We start from the raw sequence: 9,958 nt of genomic DNA on the forward strand, positions 1-9,958 counted from the left end.
GCTCGGATTTTACATGACAATCTACGACTTATTTGTTACCCAATAACACAAATTGTTATTAATAAACATTAATTTTATTGAAGTTTATAATATTAGAAAGCGAGCAATTTATGCCTTGGCAATGTTCTTTCCCATGGTAACGAAAGTAAATATAAAATTTGAAATAAATAACGTTTGTTTGTTGCCTCGGCTACGCTGCTGTACAGTTAAATTCGCCGCGCTACAATTTACTTTATTATCGTACAAGATATTCAAAAGAAACCAACAGGCCTATACCAATTCACATCGCGCGTACGATATAATGACCGTTAGGTTTACAGCACTGGCAATGAATCTAGGAAAGTACTTTTATTATGTTGGTAATGATATGTTTACGGCTTACATTGAATAAAATAGTGATTTGTTTGCGGCATTTTTGTGAGCTGAGAAAAGAAATAAATGGGCGTGTAGAAAGGAAATTTCTAATTTCTATATTATTGTGAAATGGAAACGAGTACCGAGCAAACTCCCGCAACTACGGAAACCGCTTCTAATAATGAGCAGGAACACAATGAAGAGGGCATGGAAGAAACTGAAGATTACAGTTTCGACGGTGAAGATTATAGGCATTTCGTACCACGGGGTCGAGGAGGGTTTAGGTGCGTTATAGTTTCTCTTAACATTTCATACGTCCCTCTGATTAATTGTCGAAAATACCAAATAGAAAAGTAAGGTTAGGTTGCCCCCCTCGCGATACTTATACCTTACCCCTTATATATGTTTAACCGAAACGATCAAACTTCATATTACCATGAGTTCCTTATACTTTTAATGCTATGGAAACGCGACTATTGTTTCTACTTACGCTCCTGTACGATGAAATGATTTACCCACAATTATTTGATACATTGTTTCATTGATTTGTTTCATGAACTTACTGTTGTAATGGTTTTCATTTTTGAATGTAAATCGTTTTTTTTGTTACGTAGTTATTGTAACATGAAAGAAGGTAAATAATACCTTGGAGAATATTTATAATGTTTCTTATTAAGAATTATATAAATGATTTTTATGGCACACATAGATGATTTTTACGTGTCATTGATCCATCCAAATTTCTTTGTTAAATGTAAAATTAGTATGAAAAGAAACGAAGATGCAGAAGATGTCTACGCTTGGGTAAATGATTCAGACGTATGGTACGTAAAGTACATAGTCACGACATATAACAATAATTTAAGGGGTCGTGGCAGAGGTGGGTTTGATTTTCCCATGAGAGGTGGACCTCCGAGATTTAGAGGAAGAGGATTTGGACCTAGGGGACCGATGTTTCGTGGAGCAAATAACGGATTTCCATTTGAGGGACCTCCAAGGCCAAATTGTCCACCGGGTCCAGCAGGACCACGTTTCCGAGGGCCTCCGCCGTTCGATCCTAGTTGGGGACCTATGGGGCCACCAAATCTGATGGGACCGCCAAATCTTATGGGACCTCCAGGACTGGTAATTATCATTTAATTTTATATGTCAATATGTGTCATTTTTTCAATAAAATGATTACATATAATTTAACTTTATATGTAATTAGCCACCGCCACACATGATGAATGGCCCAATTGGGACAGGTCCTGGACCTTATGGACCACCTCCTGGAATGGGACCACCCAATATGAATAACGTAAATTTTGATTTACAGAAACATAGAGAGACATGCAAATATCTTGTTCTAACACTTGGAACTTTGTTATAGATTCCAGGTCAACAGCAGCCCCCGCAACAACAGGCGCAACAAGCAAACATTCCAGGCTTAGATCTCAATGGAGAGGTATGGGTAGAAACAAAAACGCCAGATGGTAAATCATATTATTATAACATTCGTACAAGGGAAACTACATGGACAAAACCAGAGGGACCAAATGTTAAGGTCATGGTGCAAGATCAGGTTGGTTAAATTCCATTATAGATTTCTACTATTAAAACCTGTGTGATTATATATAAATAGAATATTTTTGTATTGTTACGATGTTAATTCTTTTTACAGTTAGAACAACTGGTACATGGAGCATCTAAACAAACAGCCCCAACTGGCACTCCTGCTTCTACGGCTACTACTCCTAATCAAATTAATGAAAATAGGGTGTCTCAAAGTAGCGAACAATCTTCAACAAATAACGCAGATGCTATCAGTCAACTTAGTACTGCTCCACCTGGTACAGGGCCACCTCCTACACTTGGTGAAACACCAGACATGAATGCACAACCAGCTGACACAACACAAGCAAATGGTATAATATGTTAATTTTGGTTCAAAAAATTAAAATTAACACGTATAATAATTTAATAAAAATATTATAATATTATACTTTCTATACAGGTACAGCACCTACAACTGTAACTAATACCCCAACTATGAATACCCCAGCAGTAAATACAAATATGATGCAACCTCCTCCTAATATGATACCTATGCAACACAGGATGCCAAATCAATTTGGTGGTCCAATTGCAACACAATTTGGAGCAGCACCTTTTGGTATGCCACCGCCAGGGTTCCAGCCTTTCGGAGGCTATGGTCCACCACAAGCAAATTGGGGTAATATGATGTATATATAGATATACGCACATAAAAAATAGTTATATTTTTTATGACAAAAAATATTCATATTAGGTATGCCACAAATGCCACATGGAGTCATGGCTCCACAAGCTCCAGCAGAAGATCCTGCTATATTAGCTCAGTTGGATCAGGAACTAGTAGCATCTGCTATGGTATGGACGGAACATCGTGCTCCGGATGGAAGATTATATTATTATAATAGTAAAGCTGGAGAATCTGTTTGGGAAAAGCCACAAGCTCTAAAGGATCTCGAAAGTATGTATTTAATATAATGTATAACATAGATTTAGAAACAAGATGAACAATATGAAAAATTATTTATCATTATCGCTAGATGCAAAATTAGCGCTACGGCAAAAAGCAGAAGAAGCAGCTACCATCTCTACGAATACCGCCGTGACTACTTCCACCGTTACTAATAACAATGTAACCACAGAAGCCACAAAACAAGAAAAACCTCAAGAAAGTAATCACGAAACCAAAGATAGTGTAAAAGAAACAGACGCTAATAAACCGAAAAAGGAGGAAACAGCGCCTAAAGAAGCTGCCAAACCTCAAGACAAATCGAGACCAATCTCTAGTACACCAGTACCTGGAACTCCTTGGTACAAAATTAATTTACTACTTTTTACGATGCTTAGGCAAAATTTAAATTTAAATTTTGTTTACTAGGTGTGTTGTTTGGACGGGCGATGGACGCGTATTCTTTTATAATCCCTCATCGCGTATTTCTGTCTGGGAAAGACCAGATGATCTCATTGGTCGTCAAGATGTCGATAAAATGGTGTCTACTCCGCCAGATGCAGTGGTAGCTACGAAACCGACGCGTCAATCGGATACAAGTGAAAGCAGTGATGATGAACCAGTACCAGCAAAAAAGATGAAACAGGATGATACAAAAAGTAAATTATACTACGCTCATAACCGTGTATTATATTAAAAAAAATGTACGTATTAATAAAATTACCATATTTCCTGCTTTAGCCACAGCGCCAAAAGAAGAAGAGGAGAAAGAGAATAAAAAAACTATCGATATCGGAAAGGAGGCTGCAATAGAGGCAGAAGTACGAGCTGCTAGAGAAAGGGCGATTGTTCCTTTGGAGACAAGAATTAAATCGTTTAGGGATATGCTTGCAGAGAAAGATGTAAACAAGTATAAATTGATAAGTAACATTAATAAGAAATAAAATTTATTTATTTGAAATAATTGTTCTTGGTAGGTATCCGCGTTTAGTACTTGGGAGAAGGAGCTTCACAAAATTGTATTTGACCCCCGATACTTACTTTTAACATCAAAGGAGAGAAAACAAGTTTTCGAGAAGTACGTAAAGGAGAGGGCGGAAGAAGAGAGGCGGGAAAAGAGGAACAAAATGAAGGAACGGAAAGAACAATTTCAAAAGTTACTAGAAGAAGCTGGTCTTCATGGGAAGTACGTAATGGCTTTAAAAGATTCTTTAAAGTTTTAGAAAAAAATTAAATGTTTTTAATTTTTTTTTTTTTACAATTTAGATCTTCATTTAGTGATTTTGCTCAAAAACATGGGCGTGATGAACGGTTTAAGAATGTAGAAAAGATGCGTGAACGGGAGAGCCTATTCAACGAATATCTGCTGGAAGTGCGAAAGAAGGAAAAAGAGGAAAAAACAGCAAAACGAGAACAGGTATTTTCATTTTATTAACATCATTGATCTTGTTGCAATGAAAATATTACTTTTCAGGATTCGTGCTACAATATCAAAATCTTAATTGAAACAATATAAATTCACCTTCAGACATTCACTACCTTAATCAATACCATAAATAAGAAAAAATCCTATAAATATTATTTCATTCACGCGATAAAAGAACATAACAAATTTTTTAAATATGTGAGAATTAAGGTACTTGTGCTAAATTTTTTTTAGCTATATAATATGCAAATCGATGCTTTGAAATGTTCTGAAATATTTGAGGATATCTTGTACGTTTCTGTGTACCTCAATTCTCCGGATATATCAAAGTATCATAAAAGAAAAGTTCTTTTGGAATAAATCCATTAAACCTTTCCCTCTTCCATGCCAAATCTCATTTTCATATATACATCCTCCATTTCGTTCTGGGAAATCATAATATCAACGAAGAGAATATCAAATGAAAACATATAATATATAATATATTCGCGATAAGTTATATAAAACCTGAATAAGTTTTTATTCAGCACCAAAATTTCTATTATTTTACTGTTTGAAAAAGATACGATATGTGATGATACGTAAATGAATATTAAATAAAATCTTAAATTAGACAGGATATAATGCATAATAAATTTATATTTTCAGCAATAATTAATCATTCTTTCAGGTTCTATAGGTATGTTACTATTTTGTTCCACTTGTAAGATTTATCTAATATGAATTCCTAAATTAATGGCTGAAGAACACATACCAGGAGAAGTTTCTCTAATAATTCTCTACTCCAGTAGATTTTCTCGATAGACAAAAGTTTTGTAGCTGTAAGATGGGAGATGTAGAGAATAAAATCTTAGTATGTGACGGTTCCTTATATACTTATGTGTTCTGAACTCTCCACTTCAGTCAGGAGGCAGGCAGGACAGGTTCCGTATGTGGAGTGGCTTGGTTCTGAAGCTGGTTGGTGGCATGGATGATGTCATCTACCATCCCCACCTACACTGCGTGGCACAGTTGGCACACCCTTGCGCGCCGCATTCTTTACTCCAAAGCAGAGTCATGAGAATGAACGAACTCGGTATTTGTATATTACTCGTAATCCTCGTTACTTCAAAAGATTAACTTTTCCCCAAAAATCAAAACCAATTTCAAAGAAATTGAATCTATTATCAGCAAAAGTAAGGTGTCAACAACCCCAATGGTAGCATCAATTCCAAAATCATATTTGTAGATTTTGTTCTGTTTTCTGGAGATAAAGAACCGTTATTTATTTTGAGAAACAAAAGCTACCAATCTATTTCATAATCGATGTATCAACATAAGAACAAATTCATTTTTTCCTTGCACTTTATTTTACATCTAGTAAAGTTTCGTCGAGTTTGTTTGTATGAAGGGTCTCGATAAATAAAAAAGGGAAAAGTTCGAAGGAAATATCAATCTTTTTGGCAATTGTTCTTATGTCAATACATAATATATTAAAGTTTAAATATAAAGAAAAAACCAGAACCTACATCAGAAATTAATAAAATATGCATTTTAATTGGTGTCAAAGTATTTCTTCTTTTATTGCTATCTTTTTAAATTATTACAAAAAATATTTTTTTTCTCACTAAATGCAATATAAGTATTTTTGTTTAAAATTTAATATATTTGAAGCAACATGAGATGAGTATATTGAAATGATAGAATGAGTGTGCTTTCATGAAATTTGGTTTGTATTCTTCAGAGAACCTTGACTGCTTTTGTCGTAAAAATATTAGAAGTGGACATTGCAACTCTATTGTGTTTAAATAAAAATTAGACAATTGTGGCACAAATTTTTTACTACCTTAAAATTGTATAGGATCGGGATCCGAGTAATAACTATAATAAAAAATTCAAGACCAAAATGTGCCAGCTACTCTGAACTCTAACTCAACTTTTCATTGTGAAATAGATATGTATAAGTTTAGATAAATAAAATAACAGATTATTATCACTATATTGAAACCATAGGTCGTTCACAAATTACGTAATGGGAATTTGAAATAAACAAGTTGAATATTGCTGTTATTTTTTATTTTGATAATATATGTAGAAGTAAAGGAACCAGAGACATATAAAATCTTTAAATGAATCGATTCATTAGTTATAGAGTATTTTATAGTAATAAAATCCAAACATTTTTTAAGTAGTTTAGAATTGTATTAATGAAAAACATGAAAGATTAAGTTTCATTAAAAATTGTTCTATTCTTTATATTAAAAATTGTATTACTACTCCATTATTTTATAGTTACTACTCTATTCACGAAACATCATATAATTCTTGAATAAGACCAATAAGAAATAGAGATTTATAAATTTTGGGCAAATACTGTGGAATAATTAGTAAAAGTAAAACCTCGTTTCGTAATTTGAACGGCTAAGAACTTTTAATCTTTTCAAAATCTCGTGACAATATACTAACGCAGCTTTTCTTTTCAGCAAGGGCAGCAGATAAAAATTTATCCGTTTTATATCCCGTCTCATCATTAAATAATAACATACTTTTTTCTTTCTATTTTTACATTTCAGTGTCATATTTTCTTATATTTCGTATCGCAATATGTAAAGTATTTAATGATGATTCGGTTAAGCAAATAATTATTTTTACAGCTATAATGATTATAATTTTTTTCAGCAAAACTGACCAGCTTATTTCATTAAAAATTCCAACAAGTAGAGCCCTTAACGTTGTGATACCTCCTGACACGAACGAATGACATGAATGACTATTTCTTCTACCCCTAACGAAATGTAGTTTGAAAACCAATAAAAAGGTTTGCAAGTTGACATAGTTTGATCCACATTACAAGCCATAAATTTTTATAGACACCTATATATTATACATACATATTTATATATATATAATAATAATATAAACTGATTGTAATGTGGCTGAACGTGTATTCATTGGTTGGAAATTCTTAAGCGTGCATGATAAAACTGAAACAAGCAAAAAAAGATAAATAATTCAATAAATAAATAAGAAAATCAATTTCAAGCCAGAATTGTATAAATAGAGTGTAAGCAAGGGCTGATTATTCTTCAATGATGAAAACTGTTATGGTAAATGCGTTTCAGGTGAAAAAGGAATTCATAGCGATGCTACGTGAACACAAAGACATCGACAGACATTCGCATTGGAGCGATTGTAAGAAAAAGTTGGAATCAGATTGGAGGTACAGAGTCGTAGAGTCAGCAAGCACGAGGGAAGATTGGTTTAGGGATTACATTCGTATGCTAAAGGAGGAGAGGAAAAAGGAAAAGGAGAAAGACAAAGACCACCGGCACAGAGATAAAGATCATCACAAGTCCGAGAAGAAAGATAGGGACCGAAAGGATGTTGATAAGTACAAGGATAAATCGTCAAAGGATCGGCTTGATAAGGACAGTTCGAAGGATAAAAAACGCAGGATCGAAGCAGCTTCGGAGGAAAACGGCAAGGAAAAAAAGGAGGCAGTGTCAGAGAAGGAAAGCGGAGAAATCGAAGATAACGATGAAAAACCATCAAAAAAGGAGAATGATGTAAGTGGTCAAACTTTTTCAGCTAATTAAAATTACTTTTTTGGAAATTTACGTATCTCTTCCTTGTTCAGAAGGAGAACACGGAAGACCAATCTGATTCAGAAGAAGATCGTGAGAAACAGAAACGAGAACGTGAAAGAAGAGCAGAAGCCAGTCTTCGTGAGAGAGAAAGAGAAGTTCAGAGGACTCTTGCTACGCATCTTCGTGATAGAGATAAGGAAAGGCAGCACCATCGTCATACAGAGGCAGTACAGCACTTTAGTGCACTTCTTGCAGACTTGGTATGTATCTTTTCTACGTAATGTACGATGAATTTTAATTAATCCAGTGCGCTTAATAAGCCACCTACATTTGCAGGTAAGGAATGGTGACTTAGCATGGCGGGAAGCGAAACGACAATTGAGGAAAGATCATAGATGGGAATTAGCTGAAAGTTTAGATCGCGAGGAAAAGGAAAGACTATTTAATGAACACATAGAACAGCTTAGTCGTAAGAAACGTGATAAGTTCCGCGAGCTGCTTGATGAGGTAGGCGCTTCTACTGAACTTACCGCTTCATGGAGGGATATTAAAAAATCATTAAAAGACGATCCTAGATATCTCAAATTTTCGTCTAGTGATCGGGTACGTAATTTATTTAAAACTATATAGGAATCTGAATTATAAATCACTTTCTTCCACTACTGTATGTACTATAATTATTTCTTTTCTTTGCAGAAATGCGAAAAGGAGTTCAAAGAGTATATTAAAGATAAACTTGTTGCGGCCAAGGCCGATTTTAGGGAACTTCTTCAAGTATGTTAAGAATATATTATCACTTCCGTTTTTACTATTATGCAACATGTTTTAGAAGTTGATCGCTTAATAAATTTGAGTAAATGTAAATTTTAGGAAACAAAACTTATCACTGATAAAACATATAAAAAGGTGCAAGACAATAGTGCACATTTAGCTGAAATCGAAGAAATTTTAAGAAAAGATCGAAGATTTCTCGTATTGGAAGCGGCCGCTGCTGAACGAACGCGGCTGTTAATGGGATATTTAGAAGAATTGGCACGTAGGGGTCCACCTCCACCGCCTACTGCCTCAGAACCTTCGAGAAGACCAACCACAAAGTAAATATCGTCTCGAATGAAGCAAAAGAGATATCTGTATGTGTTTGAATTTGCGGAATCTATTTTTGTTCTAGCTAACGCAGCCCTCATCAAAGCATGGTATATATATGGTGTCCAAATAACAAATCAATGATTGAATTTATAGCTGTAGTTGAATTGAAGTACTTTACACACAAGATGATTATCGCCTGTAATTATAGGAATCAATAAAACTAACGCCAATTCCACACAGCTAAAAATGTGTGTCATACTGTAAAGATGCCATAGTGTAAGCATATCATATCATATTATTTGTTGGATTACGTTAAAGTAGACGCTAGTTAATGAAAGAATTAGTAATATTACATAATAATATCATAAAGTGCGAATTTTATACATATTTTATCTAGGTTTATTAGATAACCACCCCATTACGAATATTTTGTATGAAAATTACATGAAAATTATAATAACCAGTGTTTATTGCATTCACGACTAGTTTAAAATCATGCGCAGTGAATTTCTATAAACCGATGTTAAAATATAATAGCTTAAAAAAGTGTTGATAATTATATCTAAAACAAAAAAAAAAATTTGTAACATACGACAATCATACATAGTAATTTTATGATGGAATATAATTCGGAAATTATATTTTCATTGTTCGAATTACTTTTCTTATGCAGCTCTATTGCATCATGTGAAACGTAAGTATCTTACGAAATATTCTCAATATTTAAAAACATTTATTTTAAAGAAATCATAATGAATCTTATAAATACAAAAAATTTTAGATGTTTACAATCACAATTATTTACCATTTATTTATGTGGCATTTTTACGGTACGGAATTCCTAATCTCATGAAAAAGATATTAGGAAAATATATTTTCTTCAATAAACAATTCATAAAAATTGCGATGAGAAGCATTTACATCTCCCAACGATCTATTGAATTATTTACGTTTTATTTCTAATATTTTATAATATTTCATTACAGACTTGTATACACAGACAAAAAAAGAACAATAATAATCGAAGATCAAAAAGCCACCATA

At 33.5% G+C, this 9,958-nt stretch overlaps 1 protein-coding gene across 6 annotated transcripts; it reads left to right on the forward strand.

Moving 5' to 3' along the window:
* Positions 1 to 375: 375 nt before the first annotated feature.
* On the forward strand, positions 376 to 9,958 carry LOC117159445 (transcription elongation regulator 1). Of its 6 annotated transcripts, none has more exons than XR_004464578.2 (19): positions 376 to 638; positions 1,221 to 1,479; positions 1,565 to 1,654; positions 1,727 to 1,918; positions 2,018 to 2,261; positions 2,351 to 2,569; positions 2,645 to 2,848; positions 2,928 to 3,198; positions 3,266 to 3,495; positions 3,578 to 3,738; positions 3,814 to 4,022; positions 4,103 to 4,253; positions 7,364 to 7,807; positions 7,879 to 8,088; positions 8,165 to 8,431; positions 8,525 to 8,602; positions 8,699 to 8,922; positions 8,997 to 9,608; positions 9,696 to 9,958. XR_004464578.2 is itself a non-coding variant. In XM_033339282.2 (18 exons), exons 1-18 carry the CDS (start codon positions 484 to 486, stop codon positions 8,998 to 9,000), a joined length of 3,612 nt encoding a protein of 1,203 aa, XP_033195173.1. In that variant the 5' UTR covers positions 376 to 483; the 3' UTR covers positions 9,001 to 9,958. The 6 variants fall into 6 exon arrangements, 4 of the variants coding, with proteins under 4 accessions (XP_033195173.1, XP_033195174.1, XP_033195176.1 ...); XR_013059702.1 differs by having other exon boundaries at positions 8,997 to 9,190; positions 9,312 to 9,958; XM_033339282.2 differs by having other exon boundaries at positions 8,997 to 9,958.

This window comes from Bombus vancouverensis, chromosome 1 (assembly GCF_051014615.1).
Source record: "Bombus vancouverensis nearcticus chromosome 1, iyBomVanc1_principal, whole genome shotgun sequence".
In the NCBI taxonomy this organism is placed as follows: domain Eukaryota; kingdom Metazoa; phylum Arthropoda; class Insecta; order Hymenoptera; family Apidae; genus Bombus; species Bombus vancouverensis.

Excerpts from the sequence above, each read along its gene's own strand:
- LOC117159445 (XM_033339282.2), top strand. The coding sequence starts at position 484 with ATGGAAACGAGTACCGAGCAAACTCCCGCAACTACGGAAACCGCTTCT. Across the intron at positions 3,496-3,577 it reads GAAACAGGATGATACAAAAA|CCACAGCGCCAAAAGAAGAA; the intron begins GTAAATTATACT and ends TTCCTGCTTTAG. Across the intron at positions 4,254-7,363 it reads AAACAGCAAAACGAGAACAG|GTGAAAAAGGAATTCATAGC; the intron begins GTATTTTCATTT and ends AATGCGTTTCAG.